Source organism: Stigmatopora nigra, chromosome 19, assembly GCF_051989575.1.
Source record: "Stigmatopora nigra isolate UIUO_SnigA chromosome 19, RoL_Snig_1.1, whole genome shotgun sequence".
Taxonomy (NCBI): Eukaryota; Metazoa; Chordata; class Actinopteri; order Syngnathiformes; family Syngnathidae; genus Stigmatopora; species Stigmatopora nigra.
In genome coordinates, this window is record NC_135526.1 from 2131679 (window position 1) to 2158972 (window position 27294).

The window sequence follows — 27294 nt, forward strand, 5'->3', positions numbered from 1 at the left end:
TGCTTTGCGCATGTGTGGCTTCTTCTTCTTCTTCTTCTTTTTCTTCTTTCGCGGAAGTACCTGCGAGGGCGCTGATGTTTCAGTGAAAATGTCGGAAATGACAGCATCCTCACCATCACAATGCTCTTCTATGCAATAGTGGCTCTCTTTACGGCGTGCTTGGTAGTCCTTTTCTTTCCTGCCCGATGGCAGTCGAATTCTGCAACTAAATCTGCACAAGAGTTACCGATCCGGGTTTTAAATAGCCACGATTTGTCACTGTACGATGGCAACGAAGGCAGTAAGGGTATTTACCTGGCCATACTGGGCCATGTGTTTGACGTGCATGAGGGTCGCAAACATTATGGGCCAGGTGGTGCATATCACTTTTTCACAGGTGATCCCGATTTTCCTTGTTTGCATTTCACAACTTGCATGTGTGATCACTGCATGCATCTCATTTCATCTCATTTTCTGAATCACATCATCCTTATTAGGGTTTCAGGGGGTGCTGGAGCCGATCCCAGCTGTTTTGCAAAACCCATGCATGCACAGGGAGAACATGCAAGCTCTACACAGACAGGTGACCCAAGAGCTGTGAGGCCAACGCACTAACCACTCATACACTGTACCACACTGCATGTTTCTAACTAATGCATTACCCAGTTGCTTGATTCACTTATCGCTCTGATTATAAAGTATCATGCTGGTTTTCCCCTAGGAAAAGATGCATCCCTGGCCTTTGTCACTGGAGATTTCACAGAGGGCGGCTTGACGGATGATGTATCCGGCTTGAATCCGTTACAGGTGGTAACTCTGTTTGACTGGCTGCTTTTTTACAAGAGGACCTACCGAAGTGTAGGTGAGTCATGTTTTGATTACCAATAACAAACTTGTCATCATTGAACTGACTGTCTGCACTTGTGTTTTGCATTCCAATGAAACCCTTTGAATTCCCATTTCTCCTCAGGTGTGGTTGCAGGACGGTTCTATTCCCAAACTGGAAATCCCACAGCATTTCTCTTGCATGTTGAATCATTGCATGCTCAGGGACAACAACTTAAAGCAGAGACAGAAGCAGAGAAGCTTTCCTTCCCTTCTTGCAACTCCCATTGGAGTACTACAAGAGGGGGGCGTGTCTGGTGCTCCACCACTAGGTAAATAAACATTGGAAGCACATACAAATACCACAAGTGTCATTTTAGAATGATCTTTTTATATATTTTTCTCACCAGTGGTGGAGTTGAAAGAACCTGGACTGGTGTACCCAGAAAATTATTCTCCGTGGGCGCTAGTGGATCCCGTTGCGTCTGCATAGAAGATCCATTAATAGCCAATGAGAATCCCCACCTGCAGGAATATGATGGCTGCCCAAAACATGCAATTTCTTGTTCTTTAATAGCGTAAAAGTGTTTTTATAATAAATGAAGACATTGTGGAGACAGGGGAGTTTTTAAATGACCTTTATGTAAAGTTGTTCTCCCTTTTTCTAAAACGATACACTCGGAAGAAAAAGGCTAGATATCTGAGCATACAGATACAATACAATGTGCATAAAAGATTTTACAATGTGCCTAAAAGATTAACAGAGGCGAGATTTTAAATCTGTCACAATGACAATCACAAACTGCATTAAGTACAAAAATGGTAGCAGTGGTCAAAAAATATTACACATTTATCTGTACAATTAAACAATACTTTGAGGCCTCACTAATCTGCCCATCCCCTCAAGCATGTCACATGATCTTTATAAAGTGCACCTTTTTTTAGGCTTAGAAAATCAAAATGGCGATTATGTGTCAGTTTAAGACAACTTGACTCGAGGCATCATTTTGGTGATAATGCCAAAATTGGAATGTACTCTTAAACTGACTGATTTCAAAGAAAGGATGTTATCATATGGAAATACTACAAAATATAGTACATGCAATGGCATACAAAATTGCTTCTTCATGTTAACATACATCAAAAGTTATCAATTTGTTTTAAATTCATATTTTGAGCCATGATTTTGCATTAAGTGAAACTGAAATGTCAATGTTATGCTTCAGAGTCTGGAAAAAAAATGTATTTCATGATGTATTCAGGGACAAAAAATACAAAGTCACAAAAGAAAGAGTCCTATTGACCTTGTGGTTCTATTTTTTCTTTTTATACACTGCATTTTGACAGCTTTAGCATACAAATCATGTGACTGCAGTTAGTGAAATAATTAACCAGTTAAACCTCCTGCTAACACTGTTTAAGTAGTGTTCATTGAATTGATATGACCATTTTTGTCGTTAAGAAATTACCATTATTATTATTGCAGTTACATGACCACAGCCTTACTGTTATCTAGTATCTCATTGGCTGCCATGGACGGTATTAGACGACCAATCCATTTCAAGTGGGAGAAAATGGTAGCACTCTCCCACTTTAAATGCATCTACTAGTAATAAACACATTGAAATTCACAGCAAACAAAATGAAAATGAGCCATCTATCAATTCGAAAGCCACTGATCCATAATTGCCTGACATACTCATTAATATATCCTGTTTCGGGATAACTGCAAAGCTGGGCCCCCGACCCGGCCAACATTAGTAGCTGAAATTCCACTTGACGGTGTTATGAGACTCCACCAAGAGTTAGTACATCAAAGCAGATATCACACACCCTCACTGGCTTGCTCAAGTCAAACTTGATGATGGGGATTTCCTTTATAGAGCACTTGTGGCACAAAAGACGCCCACAATGACGGCTGAAAACAAAGAACATATTTGATAGAGTGACAAAACAATGACTTTAAAAATACTGTGTAAAAGCCATGCTACTAACCAGTGATGTTTTCTAGTTGTGACTCCAAACTTGGCGATGCACTCGTAGCAATTGGAGCCGTCACACCAAGGGGGCTCTTTGGACAGCATATCTATAAAGAAATGTGCAAAAGTTTCATACAAAAAAGTAGTGCTGCAACCTAAAACTATCTAGTATAATCAGAAGTGATTAACAAGATGTATAAGTCAACTCTGTTTAAATTCATGCTTACCGAGAAGGCGAAAAAGCAACTGTTTAGTTGCTACTTGGTAGTTAAAAATGTTAATGCCCTGATTATTAGTGATGCCCATGCGAGCACCAGCCCTCACAATGGCACGACACAGGTTTGCATTTCCTTTCATATAGGCCAGGAGCAAGACTGCAAATAAAAGTCTTATACGGTCATTCCATTCACAAATGAATCATTAATTTCATATGCACAACCTATTAACTTTTTACCTGCATTGCCCTCATTATCTGGCTTGTCCAAAGGGTATTCGGGCATACACTCCAGGAACAACTCAAAAATAGCAGCAGCATTTTCTTTCCCATAGTGGCCTAAAATGTGCATTGGCAACTGACCCCTGAATTTGTTGGAGGTATAAAACAAGGCTGTAGACACTTTATTTTCTATATATATCTTTAAATGACTTAGGTTTGTACCTGAGATTAAATGCCTCAGCATCAATGTTTGACTCTGTGAGGAGGGATCTTATATTGTTGAGGCGGCCATGCATCACCGCTAGATGAAGCGCTGAAAAAACACAGGAACACAAAGTATTATAATTTTTAAGAGTCAAATTAAACTACAGATAGCAGGCATTTAACACATAGGTTGCCTCTAAGTGATAGAAATTCAACTAAGTGAAATGTACACGTTTTCCATTGGATTTATAAGAGGAATTGAAGCAAATCTATTGAGCATACCATTATTGCCATTCTCATCCTCGGCAGCAAAGTCAATGCCATTCTCCAAGAGCACAGAGCAAATGGTGGCCAAGTCCTGCTGAGCAGCTAAATGCAGGGCGGTCTGCCGGTGTTTGGTCAGCTCATTTACTTTGGCTCCGGCAAGCAGCTGTAAAGCCACAAGGGGGGAAAATGCCTCTTTAAAGATTGATAGTTTTTCAAAGTCTGATGATTTGTCTCCTAGAGTTGTCAATGGCATGGAAAAAAAATGAATGTGGGTATACCAGGTTTCGAACAATGATCTCAGATCCAGCTTGCACAGCCAAGTGGAGCGGGGTTAACTTAGCGGCATCCTGAACCCTGGAGTTGACGTGCGCTTTGACGCTAATGAGAAACAAGACACTTTCGATATCGGAATTCTGCACGGCCACGTGGAGGAAATTCCGCCCTTTGTTGTCAACCTGTACAGAGCCAAAATGGAGTATGTTGAGATACATTCCACTGCAAGCACCTTCTGTTTCATTCCTACCTGCTCAGCGGCACCAGGTTCCCTTTTAAGGATTGCTTCTGCCGCCTTGTTGTTCTTATGCGTCATAGCACAGGCAAAGGGCGTCATTCCTTGCCGGTCCCGGATGTTGAGACGGATGTCCGGATGGGAAATCAGAAGCTGGATGATAACGTTGTGCTGGTTGCTAATAGCAGCGTGGATTGGAGTTCTACCCTCTGCATCCTATCAAAAATAAAAAAGGCCATGAATAATGTCTTACATTGTGTTAAAGACACCAAGGCACCAGACTAACCTGTGTATTAACATTAGCTCCAAACTCTAGAAGGCACTGCACAACCTCTTCCAAGCCCCAACTGCTTGCAAGGTGGAGAGGCATTTGTCCATCTCTGGCTTCTTCTTCTCCTTCTCCATTTGGACCAGGTCGCCTTGGGCTATTCACATCGCATCCACTGTGCATACATAAATAATACAAAAAAAAAGATTAAAAATCTCCCAGTAAATTATACATTTGTAGACCTCTTGTCTACATAGATCAGATTTTGGGTCACATAGGCAACACCCAATACCAAAAGGTTTACATGGATGGCATAAAAATGTATGTTTTAGGGGAAATAATGTCATTAGAGACCTGCGGATGAGAAAGCAAGCTGAGATCTCGTTGTTCTCGTCGACGGCTCGATGAAGCAGGGTCTGTTGGCAGCCAGAAGGGCCTCTGCCCCAGCTTGTGGCATCGCATCCGTGGCGGACCTTGGTGGATGAGAAAAGTAAGAATCAATTGCATATTATAGTACTTTGTTGTGGTCATTTTATCATTCATTTTACCAGTGTGGATGCGATATCCTCCAGGCCATTTTGCAGAGCCAGCCATAATGGAGGGTCCCCTTTGTCATCCACCACAGACATGTCGGCTCCTCTGGTGCAAATGGCATCCACTACTAAGGGTAGCTGGTTACTGATGGCCAACTGAAGGGCTGTTTGTCCCTCTAGAGTCCTAACAAAACATTTAAAAACAACAATTTTAAAAATGATGACAAACAGAGTACAGCCAAAATCAATTATTAATGAATTCTTAATATTTAGAATAATGAAAATCTTTAAAAGGCAAAATAATTCAATTCAACTTGACCCACTTGGAGTAAAACACTTTTTTTCATTTCTAATAATGATCTTGTATTGGTTCACAAAGACTCAATTTGCAACTATTTTCGTATTCCATCTCTTTCAATTGTGTTTCTGAATGGATCATTTCTATTCTATTTTTAGTCATCTAATAATAAGCTAAACTCTCCGAAAGTAGAATGACAAGAAGCGCAAGAGTTGTTAGATGATGCAGTTACCTCACATTGATGTCTGCCTGGTGCTCCAGAAGGAAAAGAGCACTTTTGCTGTCCTGTCTCTGGATAGCCATGTGAAGTAGGGTTTGTCCATTGGACATGGCGTCATTGATGGAAGCTCCCGAGCCCAGTAGCTGAGCTGCTATGGTGTGCATTCCTAACACAAATAGATTGGTCATTTTAGAACGAAGAGTCGATGCACTCATCAACTGAGAAAAAAAATGGCCGGAGCATTCATTTTGGTTTCTTTGCCATTTACCTGTCCAGAGGGCCAAGCCCAATACAGTCTGGTCTAATGAGTCTTTGAGACTGAAGTCTGGAATGATCTGGAAATTATTGGTTGCATGAAGTGTATTTGCTGCAACATAATGGAAAAAAAGATAAGTGGATTGGTAGGGGATTAAAAAATCGAGCTGAAAAAGGTTATTGAAAAATGAAAAATTGCTGACCTTTTTGCTCAAGGATGACAGAAACCACATCTGGGTGGTTGTTAGCAATGGCCATATGGAGGGGGGTCTGTGAAGCCACGCCAAGTGCATCATCAGGCAGAGTCTTGATGGTCTGGAGGTTGGGGTTGGCTCCTTGTTGGAGGAGCTCGGCCGTCAGACTTGCCAGGCCGAAGCGACAAGCTGTATGAAGAGGACTTTCCCCCTGAATTTGGACGCCATCCATTAACATTAAAAAGTACAAAACAACAAACAAGATAAAAAGCCAATCTTAAAACTCAATGTCATACGCACCCATTTATTAATATGGTTGACCTTTGCCCCGTGAGCGGCTAAGAAAAGAGCAGCTGCCTCGTTGGCTGCACGAGCGGCTCTTTGGATGAGGCAGTTTCCTAGCCGAGAGAAAACAGAGTCAAAACAGAACCTCTTTTTGGGTTCAAACGACCAACAAAATAAAAACTCGAACCTGTCGATGCGTCAGGTGCGTCAGTATTGCTCCCTCTTTGGATTAATTGCGCCGCAAAGCTGTTCTCATCAAACGAAGTGCCGTTGACCACGGGAACATTGTCTTCGAATGGATTTACGGAGTTATCCGAAGAAACAGTGATGTACTGCAGTGCTAACCACAGAGCTGCACTGCCCTCGTGGTCTTTAAGTTCCAGATCCAGCCTAAACGGAGTTGGGACAAGTTCAGCTTTGGTAATAAGAAGCCGATATTAAGAAATAGCAGGAAAAAAACTCACTGTCTGCACTGTAGTAGTTGACTGAAAACAGCTTCATTTCCTGAAGCCACTGCTTCATGCAAGGGAGTTCTAACAAAGAATTCTGGTCAAAATCATGGTTGATAAAACGTTTTTGTGTAGGAAAATAAAGGTTGTGACCAACCTGCCCTTGCTGTTTTGCATGTTAGGATTGGCTCCGGCTTTGAGCAAGGCTTCGGCAATCCTGGCCATGCCGCTCATGACTTCTCCAGAGTGTTTTTTGGGGCTAAAAGAACAAACCAAGTGGAGAGGGGTCTCAACTGCTCCCACCGTGGCGGCGTTGACCTGAGCGGAGTGACGGATTAGGAAGACGGAGGCAAACTCGTCACCTGGAAAGAGAGGAAGGCGGTAAAATAGATAGGCATGGTTAAATGCGAAGACGGCGTGCTGGACTTTGCACCTCTTTGGATTGCCTTATGCAGAAGACTCCATCCACTCGGATCCACCATGTCCACATCGGCCTTGTTGTTCACCAAAGTGGTGGCGATACTTTCCAGTTTTCGGGAAAGTGCCAAGTCCAGAGCTAGATCGCCATTGTTGTCAAGTTCGTTCAACTTGCGTGGCAACTAATAACAACAAAGACAATTTTGGTCTGAGTGAGAAAGTTCAAGCTAACCAGAGTGATTAACCCTTTAAATAAAGATCATGAGTAATGGAAAACAAACCTGTGAGTCCATCTCAATGAGATAAAGGAAAACCACATCTTCTCGCTCCACTTTAATAGCTTTATGGAGAGGATAATCTGTTTTGGATTTGATCATCTTGTACAAAAGTTGGGCGCTCATAGTACTGAAATCATCTTTCCGAAGATCGTCCTAACCAAAAGAGATTTGCAATTATCAACAGCCATGGATGGGGACTGATTAAATTAAAAAAAGAACCGATTAAGACAATTTTGAGGGGACCTACCCAGTGACTGGCAATAATCTCTCCACAGTAATTCATCAGAGTGGCAGCATTTAGCTCCTCAGCTGTTTGGTAGAAGCGAATGCAGTTCCTGACATTCACCGAGGACATGACGCCTTTTTCACATCTGTCATCAACAAAGGATTTTTTTTTCCAATCATCTACTTCATATAACATCATGAAGTGAGAATCCTCAGGAATTGTGACAGGCAGACCTTTCTCTCAGCAGCTGAAGCTGGAAGCGGTTGGCCAGCTTCATCAAGTCGATAAGAAATGCATCATCTTCACTCAGCTCCAGCTCGTCCGTGTAGGCCCAGCGCAACATCGCCGTGGCAACCTCGGGCTTGCAATCTGCAGAGAAATGCATTTAAATGAACAAATGATGACAGCCTTTGTGGGATTATGCTTCCAAATACATGTTTGTCACCAACTACTAATTCTTTGCTGCCATTTTCTGCCTCTCACCATCACCCACTCACCAGATAAATCTAATTCAGAAGTGTTGGCCATATTATTGAGACTCCATACGTCACTGCGAGCAGCCAGTACAAATTTATGGCTGCTGATGTTATCCCCATCAATCTTCACTTTCAAATCACTGCAAGGAAAGTGAAGGGAAAATTTTAAATGGCATAAAATAATGACAAAAAAAAAATGTGACCACAAATTGAGATTCCAACCTGTATTGTTCTTGTCGATAAAGGTCTGACACGATTCCCAGAAGCCGGCTGATATAGGTATCGGTAGATACTGGGTTGGTGGGGGACGGGCCGGACACCTGAGCAGTAAGGACAGCACAACGTCTCTCCGTATCAGCCAGCTTCTGCTGCATCTTGACGTACTCTTGCCTCAGTAGGGCCAAATGCTTCTGCAGCTTGGCCACCTCCTCTGCAAACATAATGCAGTAGACTTGATCAAACATTTTAGAGTACCGATCTCATTCATTTATTCCAAACCCTAAAGTGGCAACAACAATAGTGCTTCTTTTAAATAATGTCTCTATTGCTCTTCATGTTGAAACTTTCAAACATGAATCAGCCCCTGCACAAAGTTCCACTGAGGCCCATTTCCTTCCTTTAAAACGGCAAGTATTTAAAAAGAGGAAAAAGTGCTGAGATGGCTAGTTACTTTGTCCTGTCTTGTAAAACGTTAGTGGCATTGCTACTGATCATGTGACAGCAAGACACCACATAAAACCCATCTCATAATTCCTGCAAAATAAGCATGACACAATAAACAGAGGGATTTGATGTAAAGTTTAGTAGAAAAAACGCCCCCTTTGGGTTCAATTAACTTAAAATAAAAGCAAAACAAAGTGAGAGTTATGCAGTTTAAATAAATGCAATCATCATTTTCTTGCTGGAAAACTTATTTTACTTCATCTAAAGTTGCAGGCATTGATTGCAATATTTGGAAGAATTCAGTCCAGTATTTCGATTCCTTGGAAAGGGAACAGATACATATTTGTGCTCAGAAACGTCACTGCACTCAATTGGGCAACACCTCTGAGCATCTTAATGGTCTTTCCTACGACCATTTCTAATGATCATTTGACCGATCGCCACTTTTTAACCTCTAATATGATGCACGTGCATATGACATTTATCACAACACTGGTTGATTGTCAATCTTGGCTCATTTAATTAAATTGATGGGGCGGAAAATAAATTGCTAGCAAAATCAACCAGAGCCCTACCGATAAGCGCTTGTTCATTTACAAGGCGATCATGACAATAACAAAGTCGCAGGGCTCCCAAACGATGAATTAACTTAACTTGTACACTAAAAGCGCATTGCCAAGTTGGTAGAGCCGTGCTTGCAAAATCGCCTTACAAATAAAAAGGGAGTGGACAAGACAGATCCCCATAAAAATTCGATCTCATACCTTCCGCCATGATGCTCCGTGTTAGCTTCGTGAGCGTACGGCGTTCTCGCGATAAAAACAGCAGGAACCGAGGAGGCGGGCGCAACTGTTGCAATTCAAAGACACCACTCCCCGTTGGAGATCAGCTGTTGGGATGTAAACAAGGGTGGAATACCTCTAATAAACATTTTAATACAAATCTGGACCACCACGATTCTATTTATGCAGTCCATATTTTCTATGCATTGATTTATTTAATGCAATGTTTCTTTTGTCATATCTCAGTGCTAAACTCAAGACTATGCAAGGTTTGTGCCTAAATAATTTTATTTAATGTTACTGTAATCACTATATTATGCAAATATCCTTTTAAGTCTAAGAGTATTTCTGCATTTGCTGTTGTGTAGGTGATTTGATTTTCAGTTGTTTTTTAAAGTTCATTTTTAGGCCATTTGACAAGGACGGAACTTAGGAGGGTCACTAGAGGGCTGCACCCGGGTCTGAATTGGGGGTGTGGTTCAGAAAAGTAAGATGATGTGTAGTGCACTGATTTAGGGTCAATGATCTCCTTAGCAGGGTGTCTGCAGGGGCCCACAAGTGAAAAGTAATTGACCCACAACAACAAAGAATCACAAGCACACGGAAATATTGGGAAAAAATATAATAGAAGACTCACTAAGGGTAACAGGCATAATAACATGAAAAATATACAACAGTATTTTGTCTTTGTACATTGTCCAAAAATTGGAACAGTTCAGTGATCAGAACAAAAAGATGGTTGGATTTGTTGGGGACAAAAACAAAAACAAAAAAACAGACGGAAAAGAAAGAATAAACAAAAACACTGTATGGACAAACTGGAAAGAAAACACCCCGCTCCTTACCAATTAAAAAATGCTATGCATGCATAATAATTTCTTAAGGACAACATTGAGCAGCTACTAAAATTGCCAATTTTTGAAGGACATTAAATATTACTTTGCACATACTCATTGCATTGATATTTATTGCTACGTAAAATGGGATGCATTTTTATATTGCCTTTTTCTTGGCTATCAGGCCATATTAATTTACCCCCAATTTATTCCCATTGTTTTATTTACTTATTAATCAACACAGGTTGTGGCCGAGCATTTAAATCTGGAGGCACTTTTGCAAAAAGTCTTAATAAAATCATGCATGAGGGAAATGAAGAATTATGTAGTTTTGCTTTTTGATAAAATAGGGCTATGGTAAGACTTAATAGCAAAAAAAATGGGGCATATTTCAAGTTAGGTTGTGAACATGTTGGAAGAAACTAAAAAACACAAAACTAGCCACATCAATCAAAGTCTTCCCAACATTGCCAATTTAAGAGCTCCTGATGAAAAAACAAAAAAAACGAACCCATGTTTGAGAAGAAGGGAGGTGATGGAGGGGGCTGCAAATCCAGGCCAGGTCAATTCACGGACAGTAAGTGCATGAAGTGTGTGGACAGGAAGCTTATATATTATCCGGTTTAGTCTGTGCTATTTACATTTCTTTACAATAGCTTCCTGAATGTTTAAGAGCAGTTCATTGACTTGCCAAGTGTTATTTCATTTTCTTCTGGGTTGTTTTGCTTTTCATGTTCGGTTGGCACTTTGCTTGTTGGTTGTCTGTGAGCCGTAGTATTCGCTGTCATTCTTTGTTCTATTGCAGCTTAGAAGAGCCAGTCAATTTCTTTCCGCCAAAATAAAAGGAACCTCCATCCTGGTAGAATGGTGGCCGAGTGCAGGAAACGGTGCCATGTCACGTTTCGATTGGAGACCTATGGAAAAGCACGGGACATCACAGAAATTATCAAGATTGAATAGGATGGAAAATATAGCATTCTATAAATTTCCTGGGGGTGTAAAAACTAAAAAAAAGGCATACTTGCCCTGAAAAGATGAATGTAGATCCTTGCTATAATATCACTCAAAGGCAGTCTCTTGGCTTTTCCGTACGCAGCGTGCAACTTTTCTTTTAAATGCTCCATGCCTGTCCTCCCGCCATTCTTTCTGCAAACAAAAGAAAATAAATGGACAGTTAACGATGCTAATTTTCCTATTCATCAATTTCTATGTCTTCAAGGGGCAAACTTACTGCCGCGTCCACGTTAGCTGGCGAGTCACCATTGGGGTCTGCCAGCATGGAGATAACACTAATCATGATAGTTTCAACTGTATGGATGGGAAGCCAGCGTTCTTCGGGTTTTTCATAACCGTACTTGTCCTCTCCAGGTTCGTGTAAAATTGAAATACACACATCGCCATTCTTGTCGACTAGAAGAAAGAAAAATAAACAATGGAAAACAATGACAAAGTGGTCTCTCTTAAAATACAATATAATAATTATGGTCTAATTATTAGGAAAATGTCTTTTTTCCCTTTACTAGACTAGACTTTGTCTGAAGTTACAGTACGTATGTAGACAATTTTTGGCTGTAAAGTACAACTTGTAGTAATTCAAAAATTATCTATTGTGGTCCATTTTGTGTTAATTAAAGGTATGGCTCGACTTATTTTTAGTACTTACCATTAGGATGCCAGATATCTGTAATAAATTTCATTTTAGGTGGCCTGAGAGGGTAGTCTTTGGGAAATGTCAGATGAGCTTTAAACACGCCACCTTCACTGTAAACATTAGAAGAGGTGAAATACAATAATTACATAACATCATACCTGTAGGATTAACAAGAGTATGCAACATTTAAAAAAGTGATGACTTACTAAAGTGTGTCTGGTGGGCCGATTATTAGAACTTCCCATCTGTAAAGATCATTATCCTCAATCAGGCCAGCTGAAAATCCTTCCACCGGGTTTTTATTCAGCTCTAGAGTGAAAAAGAAAGCAAAAAAAACTTTTTATTATTTTGTAATTATCTGGAGCCTAATGACTATATTATGTAGTAACATCATAGCTGCATAGCAATAATAGGTGACACTGGAAAATAGATAAAATTGTTTAAAACTTCAATAAACTGTAAAGAAAAGAAAAGTATTGAGGATAATAACAAATGGACATAGTAAATTTGAAAGAGAGCAATACATTTTGATTAAAGCTACTTTCACATAACCATTAGCCATCTAAATGTTTTATTATAGTGTAGTGGATCGGACACATGTTAAGTTGTGTTAGATATATCTCTTTGTAAGTTGATACTTGGACATGAAACTCTGAGGTCTTAAATTAGTGATGGTTAAAAAAAAGTAGTGTCAAATTTCTTTAAAGGGTTAAAAGGTACCAGCTGAGACCATACACAAACTACTATAATAATGGCCCAAATGGTGTCTAAATCATAGATCTATTCATTAATTTTTCTAAAACAGTCCCCCAATTTTAAATAAATCAGGTTAACACCATGGTTTGACAACAGATTATTTTAAAATCGATTTAATTTTAGTCCCTGTCAGATAAGGTAGAGCATGTGTCAACATCAAAACGCTGACGCAAGCCCCCAAACAAAAACAAACATTGCACTTATTTTCTGCATAATATTCTCAATTACACTGCTAAAGTGTCCTTTTTAATAAAATCGAAAGCCCTGCAAATATCTCCCACATGCAACTGAATGTTATTCTGCATTTTCTGCACAATTTTGGAGCATGTTGGTGGTTTCTGAGGGCAGTTTGCAGCAGCACCGTCGTTTGAGTCCCAGCTAAGTATTCATTAGCAAGTCAGGCAGAATCCGCTAACGTCAAATGTTTAATTACCTGCGAGCTGTCTCCTGAGTAACAACGCCGATTGAGGCTCTGTCATAATTGAGCCAACGTAATGCAGCTATTGTGAACAGTAGTTTGCCGAGGTAACAACGTTGTATTCTCGTTTACTGCACAATCCGCTGTCTCCTTTATTTTTCTTTTAGCATTCGCGACATCGCTTTTTCTTCTTCGTGGCTGTTTGCTGCAGTTCTCTTTGCTGGGAACTCTTCTTCTTCTTTGGTTGTGTGGCGGATTGTATGTTGCTGCTATCTCCTGGAAAGTACTTGCCACTCAAATATGATGAATGAATGGGAAATAGAGTTAGCTGGGATAAGATCCAGCACCCCCAGCGGCCCAAGTGAGCCATGAAATCAGATTAGAATGTAATAACACTGTTTATGACAAAGTGACAAGGATTTTGTGACTGCCTAGGAATAGATGAGCTATTTTTATTGTTTTGCATAAGTTGTTGTGGCCTATAAAAATTAAAAAAAATTGATAAACATTTGAAAAGTTGTTTGCCAACCCAGTGGGTTTGATTCCCTGCACTGGTGACCTTGTCTAAGTATCCTTGAGCAAGATGCTGAACCATAGTTTGATCCTTTTTAAAACCAAAAGACTTCACTGGTGTTTGACTGAAAGTTAGAAGCCAAAAAAAATCCAGCCATTAATCACCTGACAGTCACATGAAAATGTGTTTGCTTAAGCAAATAGCCTCGGGTACAAATCAAATCAATTGTTTACATTGATTCTAATGTTATGACTTGTAAAAAGCTACAAAGCCTTAAACCCTCTACAAAAATGATCTGATTTGATGATCGTAAAGATGGAAAACAGCAAAGTTTGAACCGATAAACAAAGACAAAACGTGAGAGCAACAAATAGTAAACAGATTGTGATTCAATTGTTTTCTTTTATTGTTTCCAAAGAATGCAGTGGCAGGAAATGAAAGCAATCAATGTTCTGTTTACAACATTGCAAGACACTGAGGAACTATGCGTAAGCATTTGGCCGCCCCCAAAATGGGCTGTCCCACATTTACTAACTCAATATAAGAACTCAACTCATACACAGAGAGCTCAACTGTCACTAACAACATGGAATGAGCCAGATCATCATTATCAAGTATGTCAGATTACTTATTACATCACTAGGCATTTTATCAGATGTAAATCTTCACTTCTTAGAAAGAATAAAAATAGTGTTGAATGTTAGATTCAAATTATTTGTGCTTGAAATTTCAATCTATATAATCATGCTTTCCCATGTTATGAAATGTCAGACTTTTCCCTTTTTATGTCAAGTTGTTTCAGTTCCAGCACCGTATTTCATCCTTAAAACAGGAGTTTTAAAGAGTGATCTAATTCATTGACTATCACAGACAACTGCCAATGAGTGATCATGTTTGTCAGTCTATCACCGTCAATGGAAGTCAATTTTCTATGTATTAGCCCATGCTGATGTTTTATTTTTTAAATTTTTTTAAGGTGAAGAGAGAACTGCTCATTATGGAGCTAAAAGGATCCGTCACTTTCACCCAAGATGGCTCACGACCTCGACCGAGTTTGGGTTCGAGCGCCGCTCTTCCCTACGGCGCCTTGGCCAACAGTCTATCGTCACTTACACCCGCCACACCGGGCGAGAGGCCTGCCATATCACGTCGAAGATCCCTTATCGCTGTGATTGTACTCTGTTACGTCAACTTACTCAACTACATGGAACGATACACCATTGCAGGTTTCTGTACTCACTTCTCAAAATTATTCTCGGTTGTCGGAGAGCGGAATTGCAAATAACTGCTTTTTCTTTTGTCTCTAGGTGTGCTTCTCAACATTCAGGCCTTCTTCAATATCAATGACAGTACGGCAGGATTACTGCAGACAAGTAAGATGGGATTCTTAGAAGGTCGCATTTACTCCACCCTTCATTGCTTCATGAGGAAATGCAGCAATTCGGTTGCAGAATATACGTGCAGAACTAAACGTCTTGCTATAATTGGAAGGCAAAATGATAGATTTTTTACTAAGATAATCCTGATTGATTTTGAGTCAAAATGACATCAATTCAAAATTTAAGGTCTGCACAAAACATTATAAAAACAGAATATACTGTATTTTAGTTGTCGCCTATGTAACATAACATGATCAGTTAGAGGAAAACCACAAAGTTGCACACTGGTTTATAAAGTGAGAAAATCAAAAGTATAGATTGTGCGAAAGATCCAAACTGCAAGAACTTTTAAAAGCAGCTCCTATTTGTCATTTTTTTGGCATATTTTATCACACATGAAGATGAATTTTCATCAGTCTTATCAAGTGCAAACAGCCGTGGGAGACTGCCTGCAAAAATGTGTTAAAATTACCCAAACTGGCAAATCCAGAATGCAGATTACACAACGTACTCAGTGTTTTCCATTTGTCAACACTGACATTCAATCTTGGCCTATAATGTGATATGCAGTAATTAACATACTTTGACAACGTCTGTGTGTGCATCTTGAAATGTAGTTATTATCACATAAAGATGTCTCCGCTCTGAACCTAATATACTAAAAAAAACTGGCAGTTTTTATCTGCAGCTTCCTAGTGACAGCCCCACTTTTCGGTTACCTGGGCGACCGCTACAACCGAGTATACATCATGGCCGCCGGTTTGAGTGTATGGCTGGTAACCGCCATTGGCAGCTCATTTGTTCCAAAGTCGGTATGTACAAAATACACACACTTCAATCTTAACAGCATTTCTGATTTTTCAAGGGAAAACTGTGGTTTTATTCCAGGAATTTTGGCTCCTGGTGTTGTTACGAAGCCTGGTTGGAATAGGCGAAGCAAGTTATTCCACCATTGCACCCACCATTATTGGGGACCTTTTCACTGGGGGGCAACGGACCGTTATGATCGCTGCGTTTTACATTTTCATCCCTGTTGGCAGGTAAGCTAACCATGATGTATATCAGGGGTGGGCAAATTATTCCTTAAAGGGCCACAATGGGTGTAAGTTTCCAAAAAAATTGTTATGTTAGATATACAATTGTTTTCCCACAGTGGTCTTGGCTATATAATCGGTTCGTCCATGGCTAGCCTCACGGGTGACTGGCATTGGTCTCTCAGAGTGAGAATACTCGTCAAAACATTAACCCAATTGCTCAATGGATAATTGACAATGATAATTTGTTACTGTGTTGACAGGTAACTCCCATTTTGGGTCTTGTTGGACTGTTTTTAGTGGTGTTTTTATGCCCTAACCCCCCCAGAGGTGCTGCAGAAAACAACCAACATGGCGTAAATGACCGGAGTACTTACCTGGAGGACATCAAGTATCTTTTGAAGAAGTAGGACATTGAATCTTTTGGGTATGACTCTTTGAGATGGATCTTTACCAAGTTATTTTCTCACTCTCTCCTTAGTAAAAGTTACATCTGGTCATCATTAGGAGTCACAGCAATGGCCTTTCTTACCGGTGCTTTGGCTTTCTGGATGCCGACATTTCTTTTCCGAGCTCAGGTTTTTCAAGGCCTTCACCCACCTTGCGTTAAAGGGCCCTGCAACTCAAAAGACAGGTGCGTTGAGCGTTCGTTTTAATTCTCACGAGACCAGTCTCTCAAGTCGTTTCCCTCCGAATGGAATTTGGCATCACTCACTTGTGAAACGGGTATATTTGCAGATAGTTCTGTCAGTTAAAACAATTTGGAAAACCATTGTTGTCAACAAGTGACCAGACTGTCTTTCTCTATTCCCAGTACAGTTTTATCTTCGGCGCCATCACGGTGGTCTCGGGAATTCTGGGAGTTTGCATTGGCACCGGTTTAGCCAGGTGGTTGCGCAACAAAGTACCCAATGCGGATCCACTTATCTGCGCTGGAGGAATGCTAGGATCGGTGCCCTGCCTCTTTATTGCTATCTTTGTGGCCACAGCAAGTATTCCAGCTACTTATGTAAGCTTAATTATTATTTTTCTATTCCAGTAAAGTTCAACTACTAAAACAATTAGACTATAAGCCACTCTTGACTGATTTTAGGTCTTCGTTTTTATCGCTGAAGTCCTCCTGTCGCTCAATTGGTCCCTTTTGGCTGATATGCTACTGGTAAGTACAATAGTAGATAAAAAAAACGCCATTAAAATATGTTTTCCCATTCAAATTGTTCTCTTTTCTCTTTAGTATGTTGTTGTCCCTACCAAAAGGGCCACAGCGGAGGCTCTTCAGATTACGGTTTGCCATCTTCTCGGGGACGCGGGGAGTCCTTACTTAATCGGAGTGGTGAGAAATATAGTAAAGACTCAACTAGTTTGACCCATGCAATAACCTCCACCAAAAATGGCCGTCTTTAGGTGTCTGACGCAATACGAAGTTCCAAATCTTCATCCACCGACTGGAGTTTCCCAAGTCTTCAGTACAGCTTTCTGATTTGCCCTTTTGTGGGTATCCTCGGAGGGGTTTTCTTCCTTATGACCGCTCTTTATATCAGTGATGACAGAAAGGCAGCTCAACGGCTAACAGAAGGTAGGGGTCACATTATTAGGAACAGTGGCGGTTATAAATTATCATGGTAGTGCTGCACAATGCATGAATTTGATTGGCCGCTTTGATTTGAATGGGAATTCTAACAATCTCCAGTTGAATTTGTGGTTGTTTCTTTGTTTCTAGTTATTACAAAATATTTATTTGTGTTTTTTTTTTTTGCCATTAGATCCTCTCCAACAACGCCCCCCACCCGAGCCCACTACGGAGAGGAATTGATGATAAGAGGTAGTTTTTTTTTGCAGAAAAATGAAGATCATCTACTTTGCTGCTTGTAAAAATGTCTAGAAAATTGGTGCATGTTTTATGTTTCAATGTTATTTTGCATTTTTTTCAATAAATGGAACAGGATTTTTTATAGAGAAGAGAATTTTATAGTCATACAGTAGATAAAAAAAATACAGGATAGTGTCAAGATAATTTATTTTTTTGCTTGAAAAACAATAATATTAATCTGAATTTTACTTAAAAAGAATTTGCCAAAGATGTGTTACTTCAGTGGAATGAAAAAAATAAATGTGTACTAAAACCTTGTATAGGGCAAGTGACTATATTTGGTTATTTGGAGGAAAAGAAGGGCAATTAAACCCACATAATTACTCTCCACAGGTAATCATGTCCCCTGCTGAAATGATGAGCTGACACTACAATTTCATAATAGCTTCTTCATTTCTACTGGATCATCACATTTAGTCTTTGCTATCTTAAAGGAGCCCCTTATTTTCTGCTGACAGTCATCAATTTATGATAATCATATCTTCTGGTAAAGTCTAGTTCTTACCTTAAATGCTGAATGTTAAGAAGATGAACATTACAAGTGCAGGAAACGTTCTTTTTATATTATAATAACGTACACTAGTCATAATGTCATAATAACTACTAATACAGTGTGTTATCCTTGTGTCCACTAGATGATGCTGCTACATTTTAGTTTAAAATATAACTCATCTAATTTTTGTCTATGGGTTTCTGAATCATAGCCCATTTATTTTGAGCATTTCCACTAAAATTGGCTGCCATTGACATTGCCAGACGTCCAAATCATTCAATGAATGTTCATTTGCCCATCACATTTTTCCCCAAATAAATTTGATACAAATTATATAAAAGATTCAACATAATAACCTCCCTGCAATAAGCAAATGTGTAACAAAAGATGTTCTCCTCAGCTTGACCTTGTAATTATTGCCAAAGAGAAAATGCTTCTTGCTCTAAGTCTATTGCTTTTTATTATTATTATGATTGGAGGAACCCCCCTTGGGAAGAGGAATGTTTATATCACCAATGAATACAAAGACAGCCAATCGTTATCTTGCGTCATCGCCATCTGCTAATGACAATTCTCTATTGGGAAATCCAATCAAACATCAAAATCTTTCCGCCAACCAATATTTTTCATGTAAAATTCTTTTGATTCATGTCATTTTATCCTCACTAGGGCCGTGGTGGGGGTGCTGGAGCCTATCTTGGCCAAATCTGGCTATATTTTAAAGGTGATTGTCAATAATGTGATTGCTTAGTCATGGAATTTTCTGTTGTTTCCTTTTTCTGACAGTTTGGGCCTTGAACTTGTCGTTGTGGAGACGTGGCTAGACTGCGCCGACAGACACGTAAGTGTAAAACAAGCAAACAAGTACGCATAGCAAAAGGTATGTGGAAAACATTTGCAAGGTAACAGTCTGACCCGCAATTAAAAAACAATGGGCATTGTACGCCATTTTTCGAAGCGCTTTATCTACACGGCTCTCGGTTTCCCTCGCCGACCGTGGCAGCTCAGGAAGCCCGTCACAATGGCTAATAAATTGTCCGGCTCGATCAATGAGGGAGAACGGATATGCTGGCTGTTGACTCAAGGACGGGGGCAGCAGCATTTTGGACATGAAAACAGTTTGGAATGCCACGCCATGCAACGCCATGTTCACGTTCCGTAGAAAGTGAAGCTTGGGAGAGGTTATCTGTTCCTTTTCCATGTTTTTCCAATTGGGCGGATGACCACAATAAGCGAAGACAAACGTTAGTGGATATAAAGTAGCGCTCTTTGCTTATCGCTAGGACACTGCTGTCGTGATATGACGTAATGGCAGGAAGAGACCTTGTCCACCCACTCTTAAAGCATTCCTTCATACAGGACTATTTCCAGTTTAACCACTAAGCGTAGGTCATTGTCAATTTGTCAGCCATTTTTTTGTATTTTAAATGGGCCTGCGACTTATACTCGTAATAATAATTATCTGCTGTTGATGGTGCTTTATGAACAGAAATGACTTTTTATATTTCAATATTACTTATTTATGTATTTGTTTACTGGGAAAATGCACTCTGTGCAGTAGCACCACCAATTTTGTTATACGCAGTTTTGTATGATGACTATAAAGTCTTTTGATTTTTAATTTGAGTGAAAAGGGCAAATTTGTTTCTAAATTCTTTCAGTCAAAACATTGATTTAGAATGGAGAAGAGATCATGATTTATCTACTATATGACTTTCTTTGTAATGATCCTTGGCTTTCATGCTTTTGTGGTTCTTTGCAATGTTTCTCAAATACCTTGAGATCATCCAAGTGTCACAAAAATGAGTGGCAGTCTCAGTGTTGACTGTAAATGACTGCCAACTCTGCGGTCCACTCCACAATGGCGCATGCCGTCCACTCCTATGTATTTAGCATTCCTCTTCTAGGGGCCCGCTGGCCACGGGGATTGGAGGGATCCGATTCACAGACGGAACCAAAGGCAATGGGGTAATTACCCAGAGCCATGAAGACTATAAATAAGAATTGCACCACCACACGACTCCGGCCCCGCGGCGTAGTCGACTCTGTCCAATTTATGATTTTTCCTCTAGCTCAAGAATTCAAGTTAAGTGGAATAGCAAACCCTCAACTCATTTTTTTTTGCCACAGATGGCACAATAGGGACAAACAATTTGGACTTTGAATTAATGAGGGAAAAATCAATACAATACTGGGTCAACTGGTGTGTGTACTTTCAAATTACTCCTATTTTTAACTGATTTTTAAGTGTCTTGCGTTTTTCATAAATTTCAAGGGATAAAGTCCTTCAAAATAATGTTTTTTTTTGTTCCAAATTCAACCGCAATCAAGGATTATGAGTCTTGAGAGTATTAGTTAGTAGTTTGCTCCCTAGAGCTCCAGCCAGGCACAGACAACAATGGGGTCGAAAGGGCACGCTGCATGAAAAAAGGTCAAAATGGCACAGGCCGCACCTCAAGGCTGGTCGAAGGCCAGACGGCTCCGGCTCTAAAAAAAAATAAAAAGAGGCAAGAAAATGACACATGACTAACCATACCTGTCTTTTCTTGTCCTCTCTTTTGACATAGACAGCAACTCTACTCTTTTATATGTGCTTTCTTTTTATTCTGCCAGCCCAGAAGCATTTTCTGTTTAGTTGCTGCATTGGAAAAACAACACAATGCAACCAACCACAATTAAAGTATACGCTCAAATCCAATGTGTCACAGTAAAGCTTGTTCATCATATATGTTTAAAGAAGGAAATAGATTTAAAAAAGGGTAAATAAGTCAATATTTTCTTCTTTTTTAAAATGTATTTTGTTATAAAAGGGGAGGCAGTAAATATATGTTTTACATGTATTATTTTAATTTCACATTGGGTTGATCAGGTTTTGTTGTTGTTGTTTTTTTGTTGTTTTTTAAATCCCTGTGTGACCTGACCTCGTGATTGGCCTTTATTTCACCTGGCATTTCGCCCCGCCTCTTGTGTTTCTCCTCCTTGCTACTGCTAATGTGATTCAGGTGTTTCTAAGTCTCGTCAAACAAATGTTTGTTTATTTTTAAATCCAGGAAAATTTGATGCTCGACCACATCATCGTGATAAAAAAGAAGCTAAAAGTGTCCATGAATATTGTTGGAGTGAAGATGTAAAGAAACCTGGTTAAGGTAAGATGAACAAAATATTAATGACGTATGTACATTCTCTTGTGCCGGATCTTTAGTGTACATTTTGTACTCGGGGGAAGAATAGGGCCTTTGGTTAAAAGTTTGTTCCATGCATACAGGAAGGGGAAATGTGTGCATTTAACTGACCGCAAATATGACTCATTGCGACAACAAAGGAAGAATCCCGTTGTGTTATGATTGCTGGAAACTTATTTTATTTGCAGCTTGTACCTTTTTAGTAAAAACAAAGGCCATTGTTTACCATTCAGAATCATCATTCCCAAAATTAAGAGTCAAACATTTCCTTATTTCTTAAGTACATGCTTCTTCTTTATTATTCTGTATCTGCACATATATAGTATTGCTTTTGATTATTTACCCCTTTTGCATAAAGCTCAATGCTTAATGAAAACATTTCCTCCAGATGATGGAGTAGTTTTAGTACTTTTAAATAGTCCTAAAAAAAAAAAGACTGCATTTCTGTTGTGCATAGCTTTTATCTCCAGCTGGATAACAGCTGAGAGACGCACCAGAACTTCATTTGAATTCCGAAACGCAGAAAAAGTCTGCCTTATCGCCTGGCAGCCGCTGGCCCCGCCGATGAGTGGAGTTATCTCCCATCCTGCACGGGGGGCTCGGCCCCCCAGCGCAGACAGGAAGGAAGGCTTGTGAGCCAGGGGTGACACCGTGGTAGGAAAAACTGCCAGCGATAGGTTCAGGTCCACCAAGCTTTTCTGTTACAAGGAAAAACACGCAGGGTCCCGCGGACATGTGCAGAATATCAAACGTGTCTGAAAGAAAGAAAAAAGGGGTTCAGAGGGAGAGTGGAATGAGTTTGTTTCACATCAACTTACTGCTAGGCCTTTGCTCCATTTTCCTTGTTGCTGTCTGCAGGTTGACCCTTTAAATTTTAAAATATTGCCCAACATTTTGTACTATCTTGCCGCATTGTACATATGTATATTTATATCAGGGTTGTCAAACTGGTGGCCTGCCCCCAAAGTATTTGGACAGTGTTTACTATCGTTTTCATTCAAAAAAAAATTGTATGCTTCACATCCATCTATTTGATTATATTTCATATTTTTGTACCTGTATTATTGTGACTTTTAGGTATCATTGGACGACATTCATTTATTTAAAATGCATAGTTTTTTGCTGATTTTCATGTGATGTAAAGCACTTTTCATTTTTCTATACTATTTGCCTGGCTATCCAAATGGATGACCTTTCATTAGCTAATGGAATTAATGTCAATTCATCATGCTAGCCCCATTGACGCTTTTAGATGTCCAAATTCATCTCGACTGGGGGTGCCGACCCAACAATAAAAACACTTTGCCCTTGCCGAGTGCTGCGGGATGACTATCCCCAGTACACCCACCCAATTGGAAAAAAATGGACGTCTATAGTCGTCAATGGCAGACACACCATCTCATCATGAGACCACGCCTACTCATTTTAACAGCATCACTTTTCTTCTCCTCCCAGGCCTTTGCAGTTGTTTGCACCGCATCTGCAGCTCAATTAGCTGCGCTTCCTCCATTGGCCACAAGACGCTAGGGGGCGCGGTTTTAGCGCCTGGCCACACCCCTTTACGCTGGCCCGGGTGACAAGAGGGGGAAAAAGACAACTCAGGAGCGCACTGGCCCTCAGTCACTACACACTGGTGAGAAAAAAAAATATGCTCCCTAGAAGAGCTCATTTTGCGCTTCTTTTTCCAAGCCAACACTTCCACAGCGACTAAACCTCGCTGTTCAACCTCCCCCCCAACCTTTTTTTTCCTCCTCCGGCCACTTTGCACCAGAATGTGCGTGGAAGGTGATGGATGCGAGCTGGAAAGCTGCGGCAATTCGGACGAGGTGCGCACTCTGTCGGGAAGCATGAGCCCCGCACTCAAATCCAACCCGGACCTCCACGCCTGCAAACCGGGGCAGAAATTTCACGCTGCGCTACTCAGATGCCGCACGCCGGGCATCGCTGCTGGGATCCTCACTTTCGGGAACGTCCTCAATTACATGGACAGATGCACAGTAGCCGGTAAGAAAGCTCCTCTTTGTTGTTGTTTGCTTTTATTGGATTTTGATTTGGAAAGTGTTTATTATGACACACGGTGGGGTGCGCAATAATTGGCTAGGAGCGTCTTTCGGTCTTTTATGAGCTCACCTCGAATCAGACGGGCGGAACAATGGGATGGGTCGCCTCGGTGCGGTGGTCGTACACTTGCTGTTTATTTCTTACTGTGCGTTGATTTCATCAGGCAGGCGCGCCTTGGCTATCTCTCGAGGAAATGGGCCACAGTGGCTTTGCGATTACCGATATCCCGCAGATAATTGCCGATCGATACAGTGAGGCCACAAGCCTGTCAGGTTGGTGGTAGTAAATGATAAGAAAAAAAGGGGGGAAGTTGTTATTTCCTGTGGTAAGGTGAAGATTGTGTCCAATATGCGATGCTGCAGCTGAAAACATAAGAAAAGAAATGAATGTTCACCTAGATTATATTTGAATCAGACATCAGATCCAGTCGAAAGAGTTAGAATTGTGTAAGATTCACACAATTGCCAGCTCATGTGTTTATTGACACAAATTTATTGTCAAGTTTAGACATTGTCATTTCTTATTCTTTGAAGCACATCTAAAAAAAATTGCACCGCTTCCGACATAGTGCGATGTGGACTCGATGAGTGGTCGCATGCCTGCGGCTCGGCATCCCGAGTGCTTTAGGTCCAATCTGTCAGCTGTAAAGAGGGGGTTGATGATTACTGCTTCAACATCATTCCTCTTGATATTCTTCAAGCACAATGCTGGATCAAGTCTGGGATAGGATAGGATAACAAGTCTTCTACTCATCCACCTTGTCCAAAATACAAGTCCTAAACTCACTGTCCATCAAAGATGGGCAAGATGTGGGTGTGGCTGACTCCATCTCTACCACGAAGCAATTTTTATGGACGCAATGTGTATTCAACATGGACCGACCATGAGCTTATCTGCCATACTTCCTTCCGCCTGCTCCAATCTCTCTGTGAGGCTTTCTCTCTCCTCCCCTGCTGGGCGAGCGACATTGCTGTAGTAATTAGATGGTGGAAGCTTACCAACACAGTGCATCTGCGCGGTGCAACTACATGTGAATTATTGCGCTTCCAGATGGTGTATTTTGCATTGGGACTGCCAGGAGAAGACTCTACCCTGGACTGGTTGTTTGTCAATCATAGGGTGACTCATGCTGTCATGAATGGATTTTTTGGAAATCAGTGTTTATCCATTGGTGGTCAATATTTTTGACGGAATCAAAAACATCCTGATTGCATCAGAGTCAACTGAAAGGAATCTGGAAATGCCCTAAAATCAATATAAATCAACAAAATGTGCAGTATGTTGCCCCGGGATACCCTAAAATATCCCACATATGACCCAAATTTAACTCATTTCAAATAATCAGTTAACATGCAAAAAAATAATCCAAAAGCCAAATGATCTCAAAGAATTAAGTATAGCTGCCCCATTTTCAAATCTTTACCATTCCTCCGCCCTGCTTTCTTTCTCACTCTGAGCCCACTCAGTAGCAGGTAGCTAATCCCAAGTGGTAGATCTTAGTGTCAATTAGCCGGGCATGAGTGGACGTCCCCCTCCACCCCCTTGAAAGCAAACACACAGAATAAATGGTCCCCCCCACCCCTCCATCCAACCACCATTCCCGCAATGAATGGGAGCCGCTGGTGATGGTGGGAGGGCTCCCGCAGTCGGAAGAAAGTAGACGTAGAATGCAGAAAGCATTAAGCTGAAGCGACGCCATAGAACACCCCCACCACCCTTCATCCGTCCCCCCACGTCAACGTCAAAAGGTCTTTGTACCGATAGCCGTGACTGTAGTGTGCGTTGTGTGCGCTTGGATCACTAAAGCATTGTCAGTAAAGACGGAGGGTGAGCATTGCGGACACCGGAGCTATTCTGCCGAGCAACAATGATGCGAAAATCCCATTCACTGATGCACGGCCTTGTCAAAGATCATCCGGTGTGGTGAAGATGCAACTGAAAACCAGCAAACCCACTACAAAGTGCAGTTTACAACCCAGAGAAGCTCAATGGACACTCAAAGAAGCTTTAGGGATGGTTTTGATTTCCTAAATTGTTAAGAACAATGAGTTGTGATAATAAAGTGAAGTCAGATGTCAAAAAATGTCTTCTGTAAATAGCCAAGGAGTGTTCTGATAAAATGCGACGGCCGCCTTGAGATTTGCTGAATGTAGGCGCTAGTAAAACGCCCAGAGCCAATTTCAGTCTCAGCTGGTGCGCTCATTTTTATGACCGGGATGGTGACGCAGACAAGGCTGCAGTGTTCTGTGCACTGCGACATATGCCTTATTTTCAACCAAGGATGAATCCAGGCTATGAATTGCTACATGCAATTCGCCCCTTTAAGAAAATACTCCTTCCTACATGTATTGTGGACGTCTATTCTTAATTCAATTGGAGTTGGCTTTGAAACATTAATTCCAAGAGTTGGTCTCACAGCAGACACTTCTGGAGCTTATCAGAAAGAAAGGATTAACTGTTTTTTTTCCACTCTGAGAATATGAGGATATGCGAAGCAGACGTGTGGCACTTAGAGTTATTTGCTTGATCAGTAAGTCAACCTTGATCTCTTTTATTGCCGCCGCCTCTTATGCACCCCCCCTCTTCAAAGCTGGCAAAGTAGTCATTTGAGCGCTGAGAGATAATCGCATGCCGGGGAGTTGCAGATTAATTCTTGCGTCACGCATGTCAAGCTGTCACTCCAGGAATGCCCCAAAACAAAGTTGCATCCTTGCCATGAGATCTCCAATACAAAGTAATACTTTAAAGGTAATAACAGCAAATATATTCCCAATAACTGATTGCTGGATTACTATATTGGCAAAAAAACAACAGCAAATACTTTTTTTTTTAACTCATAACATCAATTGGTCGTCCCTTTGGACAAGGGTGTGTATACTTTTGGGATCTTACATCTCAGACAATGAGTATGAGATTCTAATCCTCTTAAGGCAAGCTCTTTGTCACGCAGTGGCAAAGATGTAGTGATCAAGTCAGTCTGACATGTATTCCTTGTACCTTCACACCTTTTTAAAAAAGTCTGTGTAGTTACAGAGGGTAATGTGGCCTGTCTTCGGCTGCAGCTTCATAATTTTTGATGTCACCGGCCGCAATTTTGGTTGTGGTGGTAGTGCGTAAAGTGCATTGAAAGTTAAGAAGTTTCAGTTCCGCTCTGACTGGAAAGGAAGGGAAGTGAGCAGCGCATAGGTGTCTGCAATAAATTAAAGAATAATACATAAAAGCATGTGGATTATTTGGGTATTTAGAGCTTCAAGATGAATGCAAACTGCTGTGTGGGCCTTCCCGTGGTGCAATTCTGTGAAATACTCTTATCCGATGTCTGACTATATCCAATTACATGATTCCTTCAACTTTTTTCAGCTAATAAAATCTCCCTTTTTTAAAAAATATACATTAGAACTCGCATGTCTAAATGAGATTTCCGACAATGGCACGCTAGAGCTTTTTCCCAGAGATTTTTTAATAATCTCTTTAGTTTCCTATCCTAGCGTGCTACACAGTGAGAAAACAGTCTGTGTGTTCTTAAGGCTCCGATTTAGCTGATGTCTGTAATAGTAA

General features: G+C 40.6%; 5 protein-coding genes across 7 annotated transcripts in view; 3 read left to right on the forward strand and 2 right to left on the reverse strand.

The window, feature by feature from the left end:
• The first annotated feature begins 38 nt into the window (after positions 1 to 38).
• Positions 39 to 1421, forward strand: cyb5d2 (cytochrome b5 domain containing 2). Its single transcript, XM_077740134.1, has 4 exons — positions 39 to 376; positions 701 to 841; positions 950 to 1136; positions 1215 to 1421. The coding sequence occupies exons 1-4, from the start codon at positions 121 to 123 to the stop codon at positions 1384 to 1386; spliced, it is 756 nt and encodes a 251-aa protein (XP_077596260.1). The 5' UTR covers positions 39 to 120; the 3' UTR covers positions 1387 to 1421.
• A 5-nt stretch (positions 1422 to 1426) lies between these two features.
• On the reverse strand, positions 1427 to 8537 carry ankfy1 (ankyrin repeat and FYVE domain containing 1). The gene is made up of 24 exons (XM_077740137.1): positions 8320 to 8537; positions 8119 to 8237; positions 7855 to 7990; positions 7643 to 7766; positions 7399 to 7548; positions 7134 to 7299; positions 6858 to 7062; positions 6716 to 6784; positions 6439 to 6641; positions 6267 to 6364; positions 5976 to 6177; positions 5786 to 5884; positions 5530 to 5683; positions 5015 to 5183; positions 4821 to 4939; positions 4485 to 4641; positions 4214 to 4414; positions 3969 to 4145; positions 3706 to 3853; positions 3442 to 3532; positions 3238 to 3362; positions 3011 to 3157; positions 2800 to 2890; positions 1427 to 2722 (listed from the first exon to the last, which is right to left on the reverse strand). The coding sequence occupies exons 1-24, from the start codon at positions 8535 to 8537 to the stop codon at positions 2590 to 2592; spliced, it is 3501 nt and encodes a 1166-aa protein (XP_077596263.1). The 3' UTR covers positions 1427 to 2589.
• Positions 8538 to 10149: 1612 nt separating this feature from the next.
• ube2g1a (ubiquitin-conjugating enzyme E2G 1a (UBC7 homolog, yeast)) lies at positions 10150 to 13442 on the reverse strand. Its single transcript, XM_077741305.1, has 6 exons — positions 13219 to 13442; positions 12236 to 12338; positions 12042 to 12139; positions 11610 to 11788; positions 11404 to 11524; positions 10150 to 11292 (listed from the first exon to the last, which is right to left on the reverse strand). Exons 1-5 carry the CDS (start codon positions 13262 to 13264, stop codon positions 11438 to 11440), a joined length of 513 nt encoding a protein of 170 aa, XP_077597431.1. The 5' UTR covers positions 13265 to 13442; the 3' UTR covers positions 10150 to 11292; positions 11404 to 11437.
• An 831-nt stretch (positions 13443 to 14273) lies between these two features.
• On the forward strand, positions 14274 to 17756 carry spns3 (SPNS lysolipid transporter 3, sphingosine-1-phosphate (putative)). Its single transcript, XM_077741094.1, has 12 exons — positions 14274 to 14331; positions 14694 to 14943; positions 15025 to 15090; positions 15772 to 15908; positions 15985 to 16136; positions 16250 to 16316; positions 16394 to 16536; positions 16612 to 16764; positions 16950 to 17139; positions 17224 to 17289; positions 17365 to 17463; positions 17535 to 17756. The coding sequence occupies exons 2-12, from the start codon at positions 14715 to 14717 to the stop codon at positions 17754 to 17756; spliced, it is 1524 nt and encodes a 507-aa protein (XP_077597220.1). The 5' UTR covers positions 14274 to 14331; positions 14694 to 14714.
• A 3728-nt stretch (positions 17757 to 21484) lies between these two features.
• The window catches only part of spns2 (SPNS lysolipid transporter 2, sphingosine-1-phosphate), a 33358-nt gene continuing 27548 nt past the window's right edge, over positions 21485 to 27294 (forward strand). Inside the window, exons 1-3 of one of the 3 annotated variants that reach the window (XM_077740986.1) lie at positions 21485 to 21639; positions 23131 to 23308; positions 23447 to 23679. In XM_077740986.1, the coding sequence (XP_077597112.1) occupies positions 23448 to 23679 (232 nt within the window). In that variant the 5' untranslated portion in view covers positions 21485 to 21639; positions 23131 to 23308; position 23447. The other 2 variants (XM_077740987.1, XM_077740990.1) reach the window with 2 other exon arrangements.

What these genes read in the sequence shown, in the direction of transcription:
- ankfy1 (XM_077740137.1), bottom strand. Translation starts at nt 8,537, where the DNA reads ATGTTTGCAGAGGAGGTGGCCAAGCTGCAGAAGCATTTGGCCCTACTG. An exon ending in GTTGCTTTTTCGCCTTCTCG is followed by an intron (nt 2,891 to 3,010) that starts GTAAGCATGAAT and finishes ATTTCTTTATAG; the next exon opens with ATATGCTGTCCAAAGAGCCC. An exon ending in ACAACTAGAAAACATCACTG is followed by an intron (nt 2,723 to 2,799) that starts GTTAGTAGCATG and finishes CTTTGTTTTCAG; the next exon opens with CCGTCATTGTGGGCGTCTTT.
- spns3 (XM_077741094.1), top strand. Translation starts at nt 14,715, where the DNA reads ATGGAGCTAAAAGGATCCGTCACTTTCACCCAAGATGGCTCACGACCT. An exon ending in GGAACGATACACCATTGCAG is followed by an intron (nt 14,944 to 15,024) that starts GTTTCTGTACTC and finishes TTTTGTCTCTAG; the next exon opens with GTGTGCTTCTCAACATTCAG. An exon ending in ATCAAGTATCTTTTGAAGAA is followed by an intron (nt 16,537 to 16,611) that starts GTAGGACATTGA and finishes CTCTCTCCTTAG; the next exon opens with TAAAAGTTACATCTGGTCAT.
- ube2g1a (XM_077741305.1), bottom strand. Translation starts at nt 13,264, where the DNA reads ATGACAGAGCCTCAATCGGCGTTGTTACTCAGGAGACAGCTCGCAG. An exon ending in ACTCAGGAGACAGCTCGCAG is followed by an intron (nt 12,339 to 13,218) that starts GTAATTAAACAT and finishes TTTTCACTCTAG; the next exon opens with AGCTGAATAAAAACCCGGTG. An exon ending in CAGCTAACGTGGACGCGGCA is followed by an intron (nt 11,525 to 11,609) that starts GTAAGTTTGCCC and finishes TTTTGTTTGCAG; the next exon opens with AAAGAATGGCGGGAGGACAG.
- cyb5d2 (XM_077740134.1), top strand. Translation starts at nt 121, where the DNA reads ATGCTCTTCTATGCAATAGTGGCTCTCTTTACGGCGTGCTTGGTAGTC. An exon ending in TGCATATCACTTTTTCACAG is followed by an intron (nt 377 to 700) that starts GTGATCCCGATT and finishes GTTTTCCCCTAG; the next exon opens with GAAAAGATGCATCCCTGGCC. An exon ending in GAGGACCTACCGAAGTGTAG is followed by an intron (nt 842 to 949) that starts GTGAGTCATGTT and finishes ATTTCTCCTCAG; the next exon opens with GTGTGGTTGCAGGACGGTTC.